The sequence below is a fragment of the Musa acuminata genome, chromosome BXJ1-10 (genome assembly GCF_036884655.1).
Source record: "Musa acuminata AAA Group cultivar baxijiao chromosome BXJ1-10, Cavendish_Baxijiao_AAA, whole genome shotgun sequence".
Lineage (NCBI taxonomy): Eukaryota > Viridiplantae > Streptophyta > Magnoliopsida > Zingiberales > Musaceae > Musa > Musa acuminata.
Genome location: NC_088336.1, coordinates 3,528,859 through 3,552,097, shown reverse-complemented (window position 1 = coordinate 3,552,097; position 23,239 = coordinate 3,528,859). Strand labels below are relative to the sequence as shown.

General features: G+C 36.3%; 1 protein-coding gene across 3 annotated transcripts in view; it reads right to left on the bottom strand.

Annotated features, from left to right (window-relative positions):
- Positions 1-15,040: 15,040 nt before the first annotated feature.
- The window catches only part of LOC135595151 (probable inactive DNA (cytosine-5)-methyltransferase DRM3), a 56,437-nt gene continuing 48,238 nt past the window's right edge, over positions 15,041-23,239 (bottom strand). For all 3 annotated transcript variants that reach the window (XM_065085697.1, XM_065085698.1, XM_065085699.1), the window contains 2 exons: positions 17,223-17,293; positions 15,041-16,631 (listed from right to left, as the gene is read on the bottom strand). In XM_065085697.1, the coding sequence (XP_064941769.1) occupies positions 15,306-16,631; positions 17,223-17,293 (1,397 nt within the window). In that variant the 3' untranslated portion in view covers positions 15,041-15,305. The remainder of the gene's footprint in view (positions 16,632-17,222; positions 17,294-23,239) is intronic.

Here is a 23,239-nt window from a genome sequence, read left to right as displayed (position 1 = left end):
GAGAGCTTTAGTCAATTTGAATACATGATTAGGAAGAAGAGAATTTTCAAATCCGGGAGGTTGTTTGACATATACTTCTTCAGAAATAAAACCATTCAAGAAAGCACTTTTGACATCCATTTGAAATAGTTTAAAATTATTACTACTAGCATAGGCAAGGAGCATCCTTATGGCTTCTAATCGAGCCACGGGAGCGAAGGTTTCTTCGTAATCGATACCTTCTTCTTGGTTGAAACCTTTGGCCACTAATCTAGCCTTGTTTCTAACCACGATACCATTTTCGTCTTGCTTGTTTCTAAAGACCCACTTAGTATCTATGACTAAGTGGTCACTTGGTCTAGGAACAAGCTTCCATACCTCATTCCTCTCAAATTGGTTCAATTCTTCTTGCACTGCAATGACCCAAAAATCATCTTTTAAGGCTTCGTCAATGCATTTAGGTTCAATTTGAGAAAGGAAAGCGGCGTTAGCACAAAAATTCTTGAAAGAAGAACGAGTTTGAACCCCTTTTGTTGTATCTCCTATAATTTGCTCCTTTGGATGAGCATCTACATACTTCCATTCTTTGGGTAAAGAAATTTCGGAAGAAGATGCATTCAAATGGCTATTTTGAGGAGGGGGTTCGTTTAAATTCAAATTATCAAAACCAAGATCATCATCAAAATCATTTTTCTTTAAATCAGAAATTTCATTAAAAACTACATGAATAGACTCTTCTATTACTAAGGTCCTTTTGTTAAAGACACGAAAGGCCTTAGAAACAGAGGAGTAACCAAGAAAAATGCCTTCATCGGATTTAGCATCAAATTTACCTAGGGCATCCTTTTCATTTAAAATGAAGCATTTACAACCAAAAACTTTAAAATAAGAAATATTTGGTTTTTTGTTATTCCATAATTCATAGGGAGTTTTTGATAGAGATGGTCTTATTAGGACCCTATTCATGATGTAACAAGCCGTATTTACGGCTTCGGCCCAAAAATATTTGGGTAAACTATGTTCATTTAACATAGTTCTTGTCATTTCTTGTAGGTTTCTATTTTTCCTTTCAACTACTCCATTTTGTTGAGGATTTCTTGGAGTTGAGAAGTTATGATTGTACCCATTAACTTCGCAAAAATTTTGAAAGTCACGGTTTTGGAATTCACCACCGTGATCACTCCGAATTGATGAAATCATGAAGCCTTTTTCGTTTTAAGTTTACAAAACTTAGAGAAACACTTGAAGCAATCACTTTTGTGAGCTAAGAAATAGGTCCAAGTGTATCTAGAGTAATCATCCACAATCACAAAAGCATATTTGCTTCCACCTAGACTTGTTGTATCAATTGGTCCAAATAAGTCCAAATGGATCAATTGTAATGGTCTAGTGGTGCTAATTTGATTTTTTGGTTTGAAGCTTGTTTTTATTTGTTTGCCTAGTTGACATGCATCGCATACCTTATCCTTAATAAACTTCATATTCGGAATCCCTCGTACTAATTCTTGAGATGAGATTTTAGATATTGTTTTCATGCTTGCATGACCTAATCTCCTATGCCAAAGCCAAGCATCATCATTTACGGCGGAGAAACACATTTCATTACCTAGTTCATCAAGATTGATGGTATAGACATTATTTTGTTTTAAAGCAATCATAGTCATGTTATGATTTGGTTTTTCAATAATGCACATATTTGATTCAAATCTAACGATATAACCTTTATCGCATAGTTGACTAATACTTAAGAGATTGTGTTTCAATCCATCAACTAGTAAAACATCATCAATGGAAAAACTAAATTTGTTACCAATAGTTCCCTTGCCAATGATTTTGCCTTTGTTGTTGTCTCCGAAGGTGACGTACCTTTCTTCTTTGCTAGTGAGCATAGAGAAATGAGATGGATCTCCAGTCATATGTCTTGAGCATCCACTATCGAGATACCATCTCTTGCTCCTAGCTTGTGGGTTTGTCTACAAAAGAGGATGATTTTTAGGTACCCATTTGATTTTGGGTGCCTCAAAAATTGACCCACTAATTTTGTTATTTATTATTGAATCCTTTATAGTTCCTTTAGGAACCCATATTAATTTTTGTGAACTAATTTTCCTAAATGGACATTTGTAGGCAATATGTCCGGATTTGCAACAGAAGTTGCATTTCATATAAGAGGAAACATGTAATGTAGGTCCTTTTATGAAAGTGGTAGGATTTTGATGTAATCCTTTTACAAATCCAATTCCATTTCTATTTGCGATGTGACCCTTGTGTGCAAGGATCATATCTAATCCTTTGCTACCAACCTTAAACTTGTTTAAGGTTTCTTTAAAAAGCAAATTTTTATTTTTTATTGCTTCTAAATGCTCACACTTAGAGCATGGAGGAGTTTGAAGATTCTCAAACTTATCTTGTAGCAAAGCATGTTCTTTCTTTAAGATACTTAACTTCTTGCTAACAATTCTACATTCATCAAATAATTCATGAAAAGCGATAGAGAGTTCTTCAAAAGATAAATCTTCATTAAATAAATCACATACCTCTTCTCCTAAAGCCATTAGCGTGTAATGAGCAACTTGCTCGGTGTTGGACTCCTCTTCTTCGGGCGCGCTTGAATCATCCCACGTTGCCTTGAGCGCCTTCTTCTTTGATGTTCTCTTTTTGGCTTGAGGATAATCGTTCTTGTAGTGTCCCGGTTTTTTTCATTCATAGCAAATCACTTTGTCCTTCTTTTGTTCAAATTTATTTTTTGTATTATTTTTAAATTTGTTCTTTCTTAAGTATTTCTTAAATTTTTGAGTCAAAAGTGCAATGTCATTGTCACTGTCCTCATCACTTGATGTTCCTTTCAAGTGGTCTTCTTGTGATTTGAGTGTCATATCCTTCCTGTTCTTTGGAAGGGGGTTCTTGAGCTCGTCATGAGCTTGACATGTCATTTCGTAGGTCATTAGAGACCCAATGAGTTCTTCAAGAGGGAATGCTTTAAGGTCTTTGGCCTCTTGAATGGCCGTAACTTTTGGATCCCAACTTTTAGGGAGAGATCTTAAGATTTTAGTTACTAGTTCAAAGTTAGTAAAATCTTTACCAAGAGCTTTGAGTCCATTGATGACATCCGTAAACCGGGTGTACATGTCTCCGATGGACTCACTTGGTTTCATTCGGAAAAGTTCGTAAGAGTGCACAAGGATGTTGATTTTGGACTCTTTCACTCGGCTAGTGCCTTCATAAATGACCTCAAGAGTTCTCCAAATATCAAAGGCCGAATCACAAATTGAAACACGATTAAATTCATTTTTGTCTAGTGCACAAAACAAGGCATTCATAGCCTTTGCATTTAAAGCAAAAACCTTCTTCTCCGATTCATTCCATTCGATCATCGGAAGAGAAGATTTTTGAAATCTGTTTTCAATAATAGACCAAAGCTCAAAGTCCATAGAAATGAGGAAGATCCTCATGCGAGTCTTCCAATATGTGTAATCTGACCCATTAAACAAAGGTGGTCGTGCAATAGAGTGGCCCTCTTGCATGCCGGAGTAAGCCATCTCTCTTGGGTATTAAACCAAATATGAGAGATAACCTTGCTCTAATACCACTTGTTAGGATCGGAGCGGCACTAAGAGGGGGGGTGAATTAGTGCAGCGGATTAAAACTTCAGTTTTATAAAAATCTTTCGTATGATAAGAACGGAACTTGAAAGACTTAACATGAAAGCGTATTCTTGAAGTTGCGCAGCAAAGGTAATAAGGAACTAAAGCATGTAAGAAGGTTTGCAGTAATGTAAACAACAATAATGAAATGCAAACCAGAGATTACGCCGATTTTAGAGTGGTTTGGTCAAATGACCTACATCCACTTGCGAGGCCCCTCTTCGATGAGGCTCCCACCTTCCACTAGCAAATCCCTTGAAATGGAAGGGTAAATACCCCTCTTACAACCTTTTACAAACAGCTCAACCTCTTACAAATTTTCAATAAGAAAGAAGGAGGAGAACTCTCTAGCAAATTGAAAACAAGACTTGCTAAGACTTTCTAAGACTTTTCTCTCAATCAAAATGCTTCTCAAAAGTTGTAACCTCAGCTGAGATTTGAGGGGTATTTATAGGCCTCAAGAGGATTCAAATTTGGGCTCCAAAATTTGAATTCTCTTTAGGTTCCCGATGTTGGAGGTGCCACCGCCCAGCCAAGCGGTGCCACCGCCCAGCCAAGCGGTGCCACCGCCCAGCGCTCGGGTGCTGGACGGTGCAACCGCCCAGCCAAGGAGGTGTCACCGCCCAGCTCTCGGGTGCTGGGCGGTGCCACCGCCTGGCTCTTCGGTTCATTGGTTTGGCTTAATTTTAGCCCAAACCAAATCTGACTTTGGGCCCAGTTGGCCCCTAAACAGGATATAGGATTATCTCTTAATCCTAATCCTAATTACAAGTGAACTACATAACAAAACACATCCTAAGCAGGTTTTCAACCGCGAACATCGAGTTTTGTTCCGGCGAGCTTTCCGACGAACTTCTTCCGACGGACTCCCATCAAGCTCCCGATCTTGTGATGACTTTAACGAGTAGCCGAGCCTTCTCGGTGATCTCCGTGAACCTCCGACGATCTCTTCGGCGAACTTCCGAAAATTCCGATAGGTTCCCGATTTCTTCTCGGTTGGTTCCGGCAACATCTCCGACGATTCTTCGGACTCTTAAACGTCCATCGATCTTGACTCCGGTATTCTTGCTTTGTGTTTTCTGGTTATCGTAGTTAATCTTGCACACTTAACTCAATAATATGGATTAGATCAATTAACCCATCAATTGATTTCATCAGCAAAATCCGAGATTCAACACATAGGAGGACGAATGATAGAGAATCTTTAACCCTACTTGTGCCTTCTTGTGTGATTTCAAGTGTGTGCCAAATGTCATGCGTAGTTTCACAAATGGAAATATGATTAAACTCATTTTTATCTAAAGCACAAAATAAAGCATTTATAACTTTTGCATTCAAGGAAAAAGATTTTTTCTCAAAATCACTCCATTCATTCATAAATTTAGGTGTTTGAAAACCAAGTTTAATAATATTCCATAAATCAAAGCTCATAGAAAGTAAGAAAACTCTCATCCGAGTTTTCCAATAAGTGTAGTCGGTCCCATTAAACATAGGAGGACGAATGATAGAGTAACCCTCCTGAAAGTCGAAACGAGTCATTTCTCTTTGGTGTTAAACCAAACAAGAAAAAATGTGGCTCTGATATCAACTGTTAGGATCGAGTCGACACTAGGGAGGGGGGTGAATAAGTGCATACATAAAAATTGAGTCGGTTTAAAAAACTTCATACAATGAAAATGTATCAGAAAAATACTTGACTTGAAAATGTTCATAAGCATAGTGAAAGTAAGAATTCAGTTTGCAATTAAAATGAAAAGCTTAAAGTAAATACAAATCAGATTTTTATAGTAGTTCGATCGTCATAACCTACATCCACTCACGATTCCTCTTCACTTGAGGCCATTGGTTTCCACTACTGATCTTCTTTCAATGAGCAAAGATTAAGTACCCTTTTACACCCCTTTTCTCCTTTTCACATATTTAGGAGATAACCTTTACAACCACTCACCCTTTTCTTAAACTTCACCCAACACTTAAAGCTTGAGAAGAGTTCTCATAATATTACAATAGTGTTTTCCTTCTTTTTTGCTCTCAGTTGATGTATATTCCAAGTAAGGATGAATGGGGCTTTTATAGGTTACAAATATATTCAAACTTAGAGCCTAAAAGAGTCTTATTCTCAGTTTTTGAGATACTAGTGGTACCACCGTCAATATTGGGTGGTACTACCGCCTGACACTTTGACACTAGGTGGTACCATTGTCTAGTCTAGCAGTACCATCGCCTGACAGAGCCTCAAAGACTGGACTCTAGTGGTACCATCACTTGATAGCGACCGGCAGTACCACTGCCCAATCTAGGCAGTACCATCGCCCAAACCTCCTTGGAGGCTAAGCCTCAAGCGATTCTACCGCCCACCTTGGGTGGTGCCGCCGCTTAGCATGGTTCTAAGTGGCTGAGTGGGCCTTCCATTCAGCCTAACTCAGCCCTTACTTAGGCCTAATGGCTCTCCTAATTGAGTTGACTTAATTCTAACCTAGGGAGAGTCAACATGACTAGCATCAGACCTCCACATAAAAGGAGGGCGTTAGGGTGCTTGACCACACGAGAGGAAGTGATATGGCTTGGTGGGAACAATGTTAGGGTGCTTGACCTCCACATAAAAGGAGGGCGTAAAGAGAAGTCAAACCTCATAGGCTGCTTCGAACCTTAAGGCCCCATCAAAAATCAAATTCTTTTGACAGATAGATGCCAAGCTCCACATAAAAACCCTAGAGTTAAGATGCCCTAGTGAATTGTTCGTTATCATCATAGCTTTTCCAACCATCTCATGCCTATTAGGTGTACCCTTGGAAGCAAACAAGGTTCATTAATGATGATCTAGATTGATCACACAAAAGCACCATTATGGGGTCAGAATCCAAATCCTGTGAAATTAAAACTAAATCTGGTTGTTGATGGGATTCTTATTAAATCTTGTATTTTGATGATGAAACCAATTGATAATTGTGTTTATATTTTAATCTACGATTTGAGTGATGCAGGATGCTTCGATAAGGATAAGATAATTAAAGTAAGAAAAATCATGTTGGGCTAGAGGAACATGTCAGAAGATTGGATGTCGGGCCATGGATTCGGGCATTGGGCCAAGAAGAGCGGGTATTGCACCAAGGATATCGGAGTTGCAGAGTCAACTAGCCGATTGGGAAATAAGCTGTAAGAGAGGACGATGCGCCGAAGAATCGGACGAAACGTCGAGGGACCAATGACATGCTGGACAACTTGATTAATGCTTAGTATTAATTGTCTAGATCGAAGTTTGTTTTATATGTGTAGGATTAACTATGATGGCAGTAAGACATGTAGCAGGTGTTGAGCTGAAGTCAAGACAAAGATCACGTTGGGGGTTTGAGAGTTCGACGGAAGTCCGAACGGTCGTCGGATGTTCTATGGGAACAAATCCGAGAAGTCTAGGAGCTTGCCAAAGAAACTCATCAGAACTCGCCAATTGGATCATCGCAAGTCCAGGAGTTTGCTAGAAGTACGTCGAAGCATCGCCGAGGGTTCATCGGATGTTCGTCGGAAGTTCATCGAAAGCTCGTCGGAAGAAACGATTGATGCACCAGAGCAAGTTGCAGTATTAATGTCTTAAATATCGTAGTTAACATGTAGATTAAGTTAGGAATGGGAGGTGATCCCATTAACTTAATCTGGGGGCAATTGGGCCCTTGACAGACCCAAATTAGGCCGAATGGATCAGCCCATTCGGACCCAGAATTCCTGGCCGACGATGGCACCGCCTAGGAGCTCAATCTCCTAGGAATGCCAAGCGGTGGTACCGCCTGAGCTCGGTCTCCGAACAATTCCAGGTGGTAGTACCACTAGGACCCCGAAAATCCGGGAGATGATATTTTTGAGCTCCAAATTTGAACCAGTTGGGGCCTATATAAACTCCACCCTTTCCTATATAAAAGGGCACCAAAATCTTGATCTTATTCTGAGAATTTGAGAGCTTAAAAGTGTTGTAAAAAGTCAAAAGTTCTTCTCCCTCTTTTTATCTAAGTTTTGATCATTCAAGAGATGAGTGAAAATCTGTAAGGGTTGTCTCCTAAGCCCATCAAAAGGAGTAAAGCTGTAAAAGAGTAGTTGGCCTTCGCCTATTGAAGGAAGGCCTCTAGTAGATGTCGGTGACCTTATTGGAGGAGGAAGCCAAAAGTGGATGTAGGTCAAGATTGACCGAACTACTCTAAATCTCGATTTGCATTTACATTTTGCTCTCTATCTTAACTACAAACTGCCTCCATTGCTTTTCTTCAACTGTACTTCGCTTAATCTTAAGTTGAATAACTTTCCAAAATGGATTTTTATCGAAAGTATTTTTATTGTACGAACATCATTTTAAATCATCGAAAGTTTTCCGATGCACTAATTCATCTCCCCTCCCCCTCTTAGTGCACTTGATCCTAACAATTGGTATCAGAGCGGGGTTAACTCTCAATCAGATTAAAACCCAAGAGATATGGCATACGCTGGAAACCAAGAGGGCTACTCTATTACACGTCCACCCATGTTCAATAGGACGGACTACATGTACTGGAAGACTCGAATGAGGATCTTCCTTATTTCCATGGATTTTGAACTTTGGAATCTTGTTGAAAATGGATTTTCAAAGTCTTCTCTTCCGATGATCGATTGTAATAAATTGGAGAAGAAGACTTTCGCTCTTAATGCAAAGGCTATGAATGCCTTATTTTGTGCCTTAGACAAAAACGAATTTAATCGGGTTTCTTTGTGCGAAACGACTTTCAATATTTGGCGTACTCTTGAAATCACACACGAAGGCACAAGTAGTGTAAAAAATTCTAAAGTAAATCTTTTGATACACGATTTTGAGATATTTTATATAGAACCAAGAGAGACTATTGGAGAGATGTACACTCGTTTTACGGATGTCATCAATAGTCTAAAAGCACTTGGTAAAAGTTTTTCAAACTTTGAACTCGTGAACAAGATTTTGCGTTCTCTTTCTAAGAAGTGGGATTCAAAAGTAACAGCTTTATAAGAAATAAAAGATTTAAATATTTTTTCACTTAAAGAACTTATCAGTACATTGATAACATATGAAATGGTGCACAATGCACTTGATGAACATGATGAACAAAATCACTTTCCAAAGAACAAGAAGGATTTAGGACATAGAACATTTGAAGACCACTCAAGCATAAGCTCAAGTGATGGTGAACAAGAACTACTCACTAAGAAATTTAAAAAGTTAATGAAACAAAAATTAAAGAACAAAAAGAACGAAACTACTTGCTTTGAATGCAAGAAGAAGAACAAAAATTGGGATGAATCAAGCTCCATCGAAGACGAGGAGAAAATCAAGAAAGGCGAGGTGGCAAATTATGCCTTAATGGCATTCAACGATGAGGTAATCGAAACCCCCTTAATTTATTTTGAAATTACTTGATGTTTTCCATGATGTATTTTCTTTTTTTTGAATAATTATTTTTCTTAAAAATTGCATGTTTAAAAAATTAAAAATGCAAGAATATAGTCATGCTTGTAATTTTAAAAATAATAATGAAAATTGCATGTTTTATGTTAATGAAATAAAATATTAGATTTAAATCTAATGATCATATGTATGTTTTTCTTAAGAAGAAAAAATGTGTATCTTGATGATTTCGATTTTGATTGAAACCTTGATGTTTTAATGAAAATATTAAGAAATTTAATATCATGCTTAATGATGGTGCATGGCTTTTGTATGGAAAACTAAGTATGAAAAGATAGATTCACCTAAAACGAAAAATGCATGACTACAACAAATAATAAAATGATTTTGGTTCAAAATACCTTATGCTCAATGAAACCATGATTGATGAATATGCTTTATGTTTAGTGATTTCTTTGCCTTGTATGTCCTATCATAATGAATATTTTTAAAATAAATGAAATCATGTTTGATTTGAAGTAATGCATAATGATCATGCTTAATGAATTTTCTTTCGAAATGATGCATAATGATTTTTGTGATTTCTAGATTATCGATTTTCACGATAATAAAAGTGGCTTTTTCGGTTTAAAAAAAATGATACATGTTTTGATTTGACATAAATGAAATAAGTATGCTTATATGAAATAGTGTAAGTGTCATGACGATTGTATACTTAATGATGCATAAAGTTGTAATGAAAATATTAAAATTTTGATACCATAATTTGACGATTTTATGCATGAGATTTTAAAGTTATACATGATGATTTTTGTGGTTTATTGATCTTGATGGTTTTTATGACGAAATTTATTTTTCAATCATAAACGATTGATGATATATATATTTTTTTGGTACAAAAAAAACAAAGGCATGCTTGTGTGAAACAACTAAATAGAGAAAAGCATTTTTCTTGAAAATTCTTTTTCTCTATCTTATTGACTTTGATTAATCTATTTTATCATCTTTTTATGAATCTCTTGAAAATGATTTTGATTTGATGATTTGAATTTGAATGAGCTTTATCTTGATTTTTTTAGATTTATAACTTGAGATTTACTCTATAAAAATCGAGATCTTTTATCCTCAATGTTTCATTTTGCCATCTACCATCCAAATGAATCATGTTTGGTATCATTGCTATATTTCTTCTTATCGTGTACTAAAGAGAAAATTTTCCTAAATGAATCATGATTTTTCGGAACCATAACTTTTTTATGATTCATAATGAATTGAGAAATTTTATATGCTTGAATTAATATCTTGTTCTCCTATAAGATTGAATGAATTTTATCTATATCATGATCTCCTAAGAATTCCTTTCATTTTTTTTAAAGAGGAGATGTGTCAAAATGAATCATGTCTTTTGGTATTCATATGATTTTATCTTTTCATGATATGATTTTTATGCAATTCCTTGTGTTCATGAAATATTTATCTCATCACCCAATAATTCTTCTTGATATTCCTTATGTGATGATATGAATACATGAAATATTCATTAATTTGTTTTGATGTATACAAATAAGAAGTTTCGATCATGCATGGTAGGATGTAATTTGTCAAAATTGGTACCATCATGATGTGAAATAAATGATGAATTGGAATCATGCATATAATGATGATTTTATATACATGATGATTTGAAATTATACATGCAATACTTTAACTTATGATAATGATGCATGCAATGATGAAATATTCATGATAAAATAATTGTTTTGACATTCATAACTTAAATTTTCATTTATGCTATTTACCTTTGTCATAATTTAGAAATTAATGTAAAGGGTCTTCCTTTCTTTTTGACAATGACAAAAGGGGAGCAAAACATGCTAGAAAGCTAATTTGCTAGCTCACACAATTCAAGAAGAAAGCAAAAATTACACTTCTTAAAAGAGAAGAAAGAAATTGCTATCTTGAACATCACCAAGAATTACTAGCTTGAAATTTCAAGAAGAGGCAAAAATAGCTATCTTCAATATCACCAAAAATTTGCTACCTTGCATGATGTAAAATTTGCTAGAATTGCTAACTTATGATCTAAAGAGAAGCAACGAATTGATAACTCAAAAGAAGCAAAAGTGTTATCTTGCCTATCTCAAGAAGCAAAACATGTTAAATTTGCACATCTCTAATTTGCTAGCTTGTTTAAAGTAGAACATGCTATCTTACTACCTTACATATCTATGATGATAGTAAAATTACATGATGATAAAAATAGAGATTATGTTTATCATGCAAATGATTAGAACTTATATTACAAACACTTGATTGTGGTACTTCTTTTTGTTGATGACAAAGGAGGAGAAGTATGTTGATGACATGCATGATTTGATCATGACATGTTGCTTGGATTTTTTAATCCAAGAGTTTCTATCAATAAGCATATTGATAGGGGGAGTTTGTTTAAACTCCGGAAGTTAAGTTTAACTCCGTCATTAATTGGTTGTCATCATCAAAAAAGAGAAGATTGTTGAATCTCGTATTTTGATAATGAAACCAATTGATAATTATGTTTATATTTTAATCTACGTTTTGAGTGACACAAGATGCTTCGATCAGGATGAGACAATTAAAGCAAGAAAAATTATGTTGGGCCGGAGGAACATGTTAGAAGATTGGACGTCGGGCCGGTGGATCGATCGACATATCGACAGAAGGCTTCGGGCCGTGGATTCGGTCATCGGGCCAAGAAGAACAGGTATTGTGCCAAGGATATCGGAGTTGCAGAGTCAACTGGCCGATTGGGCAATAGGCTGCAAGAGAGGACGATGTGCCGAAGAATCGGACGAAGCATCGAGGGACCAATAACATGCCAGACAATTTGATTAATGCTTAGTATTAATTGTCCAGATCGAAGTTTGTTTTACATGTGCAGGATTAACTACGATGGTAGTAAGACATGCAGTAGGTGTTGAGCCGGAGTCAAGACAAAGATCACGTTGGGAGTTCGAGAGTTCGACGGAAGTCTGGACGGTCGTCGGAGGTTCTGTAGGAACAAATCCGAGAAGTCCAAGAGCTTACCAAAGAAGCTCATTGAAACTCGCCAAGTGGATTTTCGCAAGTCAAGGAGTTTGCCGGAAGTCCTCCGGAGCATCATCAAGGATTCGTCGGATGTTTGCCGGAAGTTCACCGGAAGCTCGTCGGAAGAAGCGATTGACGCACCGAAGTAAGTTGCAGTAATAATGTCTTAAATATCATAGTTAGCATGTAGATTAAGTTAGGAATCGAAGGTGATCTCATTAACTTAATCTAGGGGTAATTGGGCCCTTGACAAACCCAAATTGGGCCGAATGGATCAGCCCATTCGGACCCAGAATTCCTAGCCGACGGTGGCACCGCCTAGGAGCTCTGTCTCCTAGGAATGCCAAGCGGTGGTACCACCCCTATCAAGCGGTGGTACCGCCTGAGCTCGGTCTCCGAGCAATGCTAGGCGGTAGTACCGCCCAATTATGGCAATAGTACCGTTAGGACCTCGGAAATCCAAGAGATGACATTTTTTAGCTCCAAATTGGAACCAGTTGGGGCCTATATAAACCCCACCCTTTCCTGCATGAAAGGGCACCGAAATCTTGATCTTATTCTGAGAATTTGAGAGCTTAAAAGTGTTGTAAAAGGCCAAAAGTTCTTCTCCTTCTTTTCATCTAAGTTTTGATCATTCAAGAGAGGAGTGAAAATCTGTAAAGGTTATCTCCTAAGCCCATCAAAATGAGTAAAGTTGTAAAAGAGTGGTTGGCCTTTGCCTATTGAAGGAATGCCTCTAGTGGACATCGGTGACCTCATCGGAGGAGGAAGCCAAAAGTGGATGTAGGTCAAGATTGACCGAACCACTCTAAATCTCGATTTGCATTTATATTCTGCTCTCTATCTTAATTGCAAACTACCTCCATTACTTTTCTTCAACTGTACTTTGCTTAATCTTAAGTTGAAAAACTTTTCGAAATGGATTTTTAATCGAAAGTGTTTTTATCGTACAAACGTCATTTTAAATCGTTGAAAGTTTTTCGCTGCACTAATTCACCCCCCCCTCTGAGTACTCTCGATCATAACAATTCTTGCAATATTTTATGATCTACAACCCCTGATCCGCTGTTTCATCTACACAAGAGCAGTCCTCAAAGATGTAGCTCACAAGTCATGCCATCGAGAGATTGATTTTGATTGCTATCATGATTCGAATGAACATCATCACATGACTTCATCACTAATGAAGTCCCCAATGTTGCATGTGAATCCAAGGCCTGAACAAATGATCATCACTAAAGATAGATTGCCCCTCCATACCAGAGAAAGATTTTTAGCAACTGTAGTGGGCATCATTCACCATTGTCGGTGATGAGGACCTACTTGTAGGAGAGAACTGCTGTGGTTTTAAGAAGGGGCATTCAAAAAAAAACAAAGGGGAGCTTCTCTCATAAGACAACTTGAAAAAGACTAGTGGAAGGTGGACCAATCCAAACTTGCTCTTTCTAGCATCTTAAAAAATAAATTTCAATGCTGATACAAACAAACCTACCTACCCCTGTCAAACAAAATCATCATCAATTTTACTCAAAATAGAAACAATCACAAATAATCCTTGCTGAATTCAATACTCAAATTAACGCATTTACTCAAACACAAGGTTTGGGTGGATTATCTCTCTCTACAAATCGTCTATGGCTCTTGTATTACAATGATGACAAGGAGTGTTTCCACTTGTGAAACGTAAGATAAAAAATAGCCGCTCTCCTTGTCCATGACCAACATGGTTATCACAAATTTTCAAAGGGAAGCAATAGACGCACAAATAACTTGTTGAGTTATTTTGCTTCAGCTTCGGTTATTACTTCCTGCGACAACCAATTCGGAAAATTCTTGGGTTATTAACTCCCGTCCTTTTGTGAAACCAAGTTGCATGCATTATAGCCATATATGCAACATACTTTGTAGGATGCTATAAATAATGTCAAACTCATCCATCATCTACAAACTTGACTACTTGTTATTGGCATTTCGACTCTGCGAAGCCAATTGTGCGTTACCAATTTGATAGGGCCATAACCCTTCCTACATAGTTTAAGTAGGTAGGTAGGTATGTTCGGTATAATCAATCTCAAGAGGGGATTTTATGGATAAACTCTACAAGCACCCTCTTCTTTTCTCTTTGTTTGGGTTTGCTCGTTCCATCATTGTCTCGATGGCTTGGTCAGCAAGCATCACGCACGCTCTACAATAGAGGTTTAACTCGATGATGCTTGTTTGGCAAGAGATGATCTATTCTAATGCAAACCTTTATATGTTTCCATAAGCATATATCGATTTGCCTTTTGAGTGATGCAACCATCACCAAGTTCCAATAATTTATTCGAACCGATTATACAGCATGAATCACTAATTATAATACGAGTTTCATTAATTAAATTCTAAAAGGTATGAATTTAGGTAAATAGTCTATCATTTTAAATCATTAAAATCAGAAAAGGTAAACCTATTGGTTGATTCAGAATATCTGAAATATGTATCTTCTAAAACTTAGATGAATATATTCTGAACCTATTATATATATATATATATATATATATATATATATATATATATATATATATATATATATATATATATATATATATATATATATATATATATATATATATATGTATATATATACATGTATAGGTATATATATATACATGTATAGGTATATATATATACATGTATAGGTATATATATATACATGTATATGTATATATATATACATGTACATGTATATATATACATGTACATGTACATGTATACATGTATATATATAGATTCTTTTTGGCCATGCAAAATTACCCGTCACAAGCCCCATCCATAGGAATATCCTCGTAAATAGTTAATAGCTTCAACCTTATACTTACTTGTTGGTCAACATGTCCCCTCGAATTCTCGATATCCACCATTCTCTACGACTTGGAAGCTACAGTTCATCTTAAGCCAAATAAAACATAATAGATTAGCCATTAAAATATCGCTATATAATAATTAATATCCCTCTTTTATGTAACAACTTTTCTCTTTGTCAATACCCTTAAATCAAGAGAATCGAGATGCAATTTAGTAGATGGGGTATCCAGTGACACCACAAGCGTAATCTAGTAAGATTTTGCTGCCACAAAAGTTACATCTTCATACTGCTAACCATCATAGTGTGCAAAAGTCATTTCTCTTTTAAAAACTCTACTTGGTTTAGAATCTACCACAAGTGATATTACTTGTCATCAGCTGCTGCTTCTTCCCATTATGCTTCTCACTCTTTGGAACACACGAACAAACTCAAAGAAGGGGTTTGGACCCATCCCCATCAAGATGCTCGCGTTACAACTTCCAGGAATACAAGGACCTGGGTTCCCACCAATGATGAGGTCAAATCCACCAAACTTGTGGACAAGATTTTCAAGCATCTGAGTTGTCAGCTTCTCGACTCCTCTGACCAGTATTAGCTCTCCGGATTGTCCAGTGTACTGCCACCATCTCCTGATTATCCTTCTATTGATATTAGATGGTTCAACGGAAATGACGCATTTAAGATGGATACCAAGTCTGTGAAGGGCAACTTCTGCACCTCCGATTCCACTATAGATAGAGAGCACCCGCATCCCATCAGGAAACATAGACTTCAATACCGAAAGATAATAGCCTAGGGTGTCCGTTTGAAAAGAGTACTTGAGTGCCCCAAGTCTTTCATCTGGTTCCAGACCCCAAATGCGAGTATGATGCCTTGGATATCCTAAGATGCCTTCCACTTGGTCTGGCTCAATGGGACTCAATTTGTATTGACCCACCCACATCAGATTTAGTGTTTTGCACTGGTGAAGAACGTTTGCTTGCTGTTCTTTCGAAAGCATTCCTTGTGAATCCATCATCATCTTTCCAAGCTGCTCACACACCTGCCGAACAACTTTGGTCTCAGCATTGATGCAGCCTAACTGTTTCCGGGTGTCCCATGATGGCCACCACCTTTTGGTATGTGGAAGCGCTTCTCCGAGGGTCACAGGCGGTTTGGGGAGAATGTAAAATCTTCTTCCACTTGGAAGGTTGTGTAGGTAACCTTCCTTTCTCATGAAAGCAGAAAAGAACTGACAGCTGGCAAATTCTGGCTCAGCACCATACAGAAATTCAGATAATCTTCTCCATGTTTCTCTGGAAACATCCACAACATTTCCATAGAAAAAATAAGGTGCTCTGGAGAGGATCCCATGAATATTCCCATTTAGATTTGATGTCATTTGTTCAGGCACTTCTTTTTTGATAAATACTGGATCAGACATCTCAAATTTACTAAAAATGTTAGGTTTGCTCTGCCATGCTGCTTCCCATCTAGCCTGCTGTTTAGCGCTATGGCTGAAAGATGATTCACCATCCACAACTGTGCCTTTGGCCTTTTTCACTCGCACCTTCTCTTCATAGTCATAAAACTCTTTGTTGGAACTTGATGCATGAGCTTCCCATGCGTCAGTTACAGAATGATAGCATTTTAATTCTTCTGATGCATGGTCAGTGTAATCTAGTTCAGTTTTAATGTTACTTCCATCGACTGTTTGATCCTGCAGATATGAGAGAAGAACCATATTCATCATATTGAGTTTAAGGTCATCATATTGAGATGGAACGGAGTTCTATAAATTCGATAGTTTGACTTCTTTAAAATCAAATATATTATCTTCCCTAATTGAGACATCTGTATTCTCTAGTTATCATAGTAACAAATGGACAGACGACAGATGAAAGCAGAAAGAAAAGTCCGAGTCGAGCTAATGTAACACACAGCACTATTCAACTACAATGATGCCTGTTGAAAGCAACCTTATAAATATTTGATACATTATCTTGTTTTTCACAAAGGGTAAGTGGTGAAGATGAGTTTTGATACAGGAATTTGGGGTGACCTGATAAAATGTTTACCAGCCAATCTATCCAGCACCTTCTAATGTATTATCCAATTCATTGGCTTAAGCTTTTTAATTCAAGCATCATTACATGCCATCATTCAAAATAACAGACAAGTTACACATAGATCTTCTAATAAATATTTACAAGAAGATTTAATAAATTAGAAATGATTTCAAAACATAAGAAAAGTAGATACTATTAAGTTCAAAAATGATACAACTATTAAAGAAAAGAGTGGCACCTACTTTTTTGATTCTACAAGAGAGCCTGCTAGCAAAAATTGAGTCAGCAAGCTCCTGAATGGAAACTTCTGGACCTGAAATTCAGCAAAAGTTTATAAACATATGGATAAGGATTTTGGCCTATTGAAATATTAACCCTAAGTTGCTTACAATCAATCACACCAGCAACATGCCACAAATAACAAGCCATAACATCTCCAACTATTTGGTGTCAGCTTCCCGATCTTTTTGCACCACTACGCTCTCTTTAGAGGCACATCACTAACTATATCAAGAGTAATCAAATCTCCTTTAATTCGTTTTAATAAAGTATTCTTAGATATCTCTGCACCCCTCCACTAATTCTAATCAACTTGACTCAATCCAACCAGAGCATTGCCAGATCCTTCTTTGAATATGTCAACATGAACTCATTTTTTCTCATTTATCATCTTTTGGGTCTAACCTAATTATTCGTGAAAAAAAAAAGTAATTTATCTCTTCTAGCAATCTGACACATCCACCCCAATATTCAAATCTATATCAATTTTTTCTGTCTTCTTTCTTAATCATTCAACTCTTTGATCCATAAAAAATGGTTAGCCATACAGTTGGCTTACAAAGTTTTCTTTATAATACAAGACATGGGACAGATCACACAAAGAACAAACTTCATAAATGAACACGAAGTTAGCTATAAAAAACGAAATAACTATTTATTAAAAAAATATTATGAACAGAAATCAGAATAAAAAATAAATGAAGACCGATAAAAGTGATACACGCCTGTCATATAACTGAACATGGTAGTCCATTTGGTTCACTACCTTTGTGAATAAAGGATACTCAAAAGTAGATAAAAGAATTTAACCAGAAAAATCTACATATATCTCAAGTTTAAATGATACTTCAAAATAATAAATATAAAGCAAAAATAAATGGCTGTTGTGTTTTCATCAAACATGTCAAAGTTATTAGTCAATTCATTTGTTGCACATCAAGTTTGTAACATTATGGAGATTTTTTATCAAAACTCTTCCAACCCTATAGCCATAGCTGCAACTTATACAAGTAAACATGAATGAACTTGGAATTCAGAACTAACCCAAAGTCCTAGCACTAATAAGGGATTCCTTGAGCTTAGTCTGAGCAGGGATCAATCAAGCCGATGTGATCTTAGTACTGGCCAGATTGATGCTGAAATATTGGCAATCTAATTTCAATATAGTTTTGTCTCAAAACTAAAAAATATCCCATCCCAGTCAAATTGTTGCCTTTCATTTTTTAGCTTCCTTGCCATGGTGACATCTGCTATGGCATCCTTAATGACGCCTGAGCAGGCTGCTGAAACCCTCAATCACCCCTTTCAATCTCTTCAATAATACATCATTGTGACGCTTCAAAATAACTCAATATGCAAGCCATCAAGCAGTGGACTCGATAGATGACAATCCATTTCCAAGGATTGCTCAAGCCAGATAACACTCTTTGCTCTAGATGTCATCAGTCATCACCAAAGTGTATCAACTTTTTCCACATTAGATATCTTTTCTATGACCGTCTTTTTTCATCTTCACAACTTATTACATCTCAAATACAGAATCTGTTGCTGCAATTTCACAACTCCACAGCCTGATCTTGTTCCAACTTAACCTGACCTCAAGTTAGATTTAAAATTAAGATGAAGCCCTGGTTTGATTTATTTCAGGTCAAGGGCTGAGGAATGTGGATACTGTCTTACAACTAGCTTTACCATAACTGATATGACATGCTTTAGTTCTGGTGCTATTCACATGCACTACTATTTATATTTGTGTAATTAAGAGCTATATTAATAGTGGTCTATAGCACAAACTGACTGCAGTTATTTGGCTCTCAAAAAGCCTCCATTCCTAAATTAAGACAAAAAGACACTAATCTTAATACAATTTAAGAGTGAAAAACTTCTGCTATTTACCATTGCAAAATCACCTCAAATTCCACCCAAATGTTCATTCCAGATTATGAGAAAATGTTCCTATAGGATCCAAGATTCCACTTATTTTGACAAGGTAGTCCTCTTCACGATTACTTATTAAAATTTTCAACAACACACGGGATAAAAAAGAAAACAAATGCAAAGAAAAACTATGGAAACTTTAACTTAAGATACTACAACCTTCAGATTGATTGGAATTTCCATAGGGACACACTTGATCTAATTGATTTAATCACTGGAATTTAGAACTTGGTGCATCAATGCCAGTCCAAATTAAACCCACAACATTTGTGTTCTAGCTCAAACACACTAAATGAATTATTGGCCACTAGGGTTTAGTTACCAAGAACAGAAACTTCCCCAGATAGTTGAAATTCATGCTTTATCAGATAATGGAGAACAAAGCAATAATAAGTGTTTAATTCCCATCTATATAATTCTGCAGCTGCCTTTGCTTTTTTGTTAGAAAACCTTGGTATAGTTGCAATGTTGCTCTAATGGGACTTAGACATTCATTATGAAGTGGTTCAAGCTTGAACCAGACTCAAGAGATGGCCAATCTGTGGCCAGCCAGGATATGGATTGGTTCAACTATGTTTTGGACAGATCTCGATGAAAAAAAAAACAAAAATAAATCCATAACCATTACTACAAACTTAAGTAGGATAAGCAACAATATTGCATTCACCATTTGTTTGCAATCATTGCATTGTTGCCTCTCATTATTGAAGAATGGTTGTCATTCACCATATTAGACAGAGAAAAAGATATAGGAGATACCAGGGAAGAATAGGAATCAGTTCTCAACATACTAAAGTAATTATAATGCTTTCATGATGAAGAGAGATATCATGGAATCCAAAATTAATCCACTATTCTACGTATGCTCTCTTCAAACAAATTTTTATTACTTATCTTAGCAACAGGGTCATATAGTAGAGCTAATACTATCATCAAAACTGCAAATGGATGACTATGGGACTTTCTATACAACAAATATAAAATAATTATTTAGTATAGCAATATACTTGTAAGATATGATCAATACTTTTTCCCTCGAAAATATCATAGTCACTTTAACTATTACCCATTACTTAATTAGATTTTTTTATTTTACATATACTTTTAGAAGTAAATGTAAAAACAAATTAACATATAATATTTTTATGTTCTCAAGTTCTTTTTAACATAAAAGTAAAAGTAAAAGAATTGCATATGTTAAGTGGGACTTTAGTTGGTTTGGCTGAACCAACTAAACTAAATTGATTGAACCCAAGCTAGCCAAATCGAACCCAAGCTTCGATTGGCACAAGCATGCACCGAGTTGCTCCTGTTTAAAACAACTCGCCCCGACCCTCTTCAAGACTCTCTAGCCTGGCCTTGCCTTGCCTTGCACGAGCTCCTAGGCAAGGGCCTTTTCAAAACACTAGTTATTATATACAATTAGTTTTAGTTATATGGATCTCAATCCTCCAAATCCAATCCAATCAGTTCTGTCAATTCCAATCTATCATTCATTACTGATCCCTATTACCAAAACCAATCTCATTAACTATGCAATAAGTGAAGCCCAAGTTGCTGAAAAATGGCCATCCTTGCTACTTCTGTTACAAGGAAATTCCTGATATTTGAAACTAAGAGAGACCAATCATGACAGACCTACAGAAGACTGAACTGCAATTACCTTGCAATATTAACACCACCCGAGCTCTCTAGAAAGTAACATCAACCATAAGTTTGGTGAAACTAGCAAACAACAAGATATAGTTAAAAATGGTGACCCACAGAACTTTGCTTCCATCACAATGAAAAATGAGCTCTTAAACACAGTCGCAAGTCGGGCAATCTTATGGTCCTAAACAGAATCATAGCAAAAGATGATCAAGAGGATTTTGATGGCAATCTAAAATCACAACATTCACAAGTTTAAAAATTGCTACATTGGAACAAGAACATCTGCCAATTATTATGCAGTTCAATGCCTTCACACAGGGCTACCTAAACGTTGCACTATTAGCTGCCATTTGCCTCATTAAGAAAACTGGTTAGTAGCAGAAACCATCAACTGTTTTGCAGTCTATCCACGTAAAGGATGGCTGATAAATTTTACAAATTGGAAGCATGAATAATTCCATACAAAGAAGTACCAAGTCAATCTCTTTTGGAAAGATGTCAAGGGAGCCAATGCTGTTCCCTATATAAGGTGGTTCAATAAAGAAATATGGAATTTTAATTGACACTATGAGACAACAGGAAAGCTGAAATGACAAGAAGACACTTGTTTCAAGTGTCAAGAGGTGAAGTCCCTAATATGCGACATGCTTTGAATTGGCAAATTTGTCATTTTACATTAAGATGAGGTGAATCACAGGAGAGCAGAATTGTTACAAATCCAATGTGAGCTTGATCAAGCTCAGGCAATGGTTACCAAGAGGATGGCCTAACCAGCACAGTACTGTATCGGGCAAATCTATATTCTCAGCCCTATTTCCAGTAGGGTTGTTCAATTTAGAGGGCTTAGGTGATGATGCAGCAGCCCTTTCAACATCTAATCAATTTTTTATTGACAAGGAAAAGCTGAAAGGTTATAAGGGGTAGAATTGGAAATAAGAAGCACATCAAATAAGAATCAACCAATTAGAAGATACAAGCCCCTATAACAATTTGTAGGAGATCGAGATCCGTGATTCCTAATTCAAAAAGAACCTACCAATAGACCACCATTCTACATGGAGAACACTTTCCTTCTCCAAACAATATATCAATTTTTCAGTAGTGCTGCACAGATACTATAGCATAACTAGCCTTACTATAGCATAGGCTTAATATGCAATTTTCAACATATTACTTATCTATTAAATCAAGATTTCTAACTAGTTAGACCCCTAGTTAGTCTACAAGACTAACCAAAGAAAAGCCTATATAAACATGACTGTGAGACATGATGGTTGATGCTTGGAAGCTTGCTTTCCACTTTATGCTTAATAAAATGTTAGACTAGTAGTGATGCTTAGTTGGAAGTTCTTGGGAGACTTTTCTTCACTTCGAATGGACAAGTATACAATAAAAGTGATACAACATCATGGAGCTGGATTAAAAAAAAGACCTCTTCACATGCAAGGATAAAGTTATTTGCATCTAATTCTCCCCTATATCCCAGAATGACAGTTGCCTCAAGCACTCTATTGATTTTGTTTTCTGTTGCTTCCTTTGACAATTTGTAGCACTTTAACTTTCATGTGCCACCAACTGCAATTCATGGAGTATTCTTCACCATAGTAATATGAGGATTTTATTAGGTTAGAGTAACATTAAACATATCTAACCACCAAGCAATACCAATAGCTCATCATTGCAAATGGATAAAAGATCTATCCACTTTGATACTAAACGTGAAATTGATGGAAACAACTTTTGCATTGTATATACAACTCATTCCCACTGTGTCATGCATAATTATGGCTATCGATAGCTGACAATTGCAAATGGATAAAGGAATTCACTTTATTACTAAAGAAAGTGAAATCGATAGCAATAACTTTTGCATTGTACATACAACTTATTCCCACTTTTTATAATGCCTCATGATGCTTATAACTAACATTACAAAGATTTGACAACAGTTGAAAAATCTATATTGAGAAGGAAAAGGTAATGAAGGATGCCTCACAATGATTATATATGACCTCTATTTAACATTTTGCAAAGAATAGACAACAGTTGGGAAGTCCACAATGAGAATAAAAAGGTAATGAAGGAAACATAACACCGTATCATAGACAGGAAAAAATATTGCAATTAGATTCATACAGGCAAAGAATCCAACTGATGATAGAACATCGAGTCAGAAATTGGGACAAGCTACGGGCATAACTGATGCTAGGTTAACACCAAACTGAAAATAATTTGCTAGCCTCACTCTAGGAATAAGTAAAAACTGAAACCTTCCATAGACGAGGAAAATATTGTTTTATTTTTAAAGAGACTGTATTAAGAAGTCAACAGAAGCCCCGTATATCCATCTCCTCTCCCCTATTAGACGAGGTCAAAACATCGAATTCAA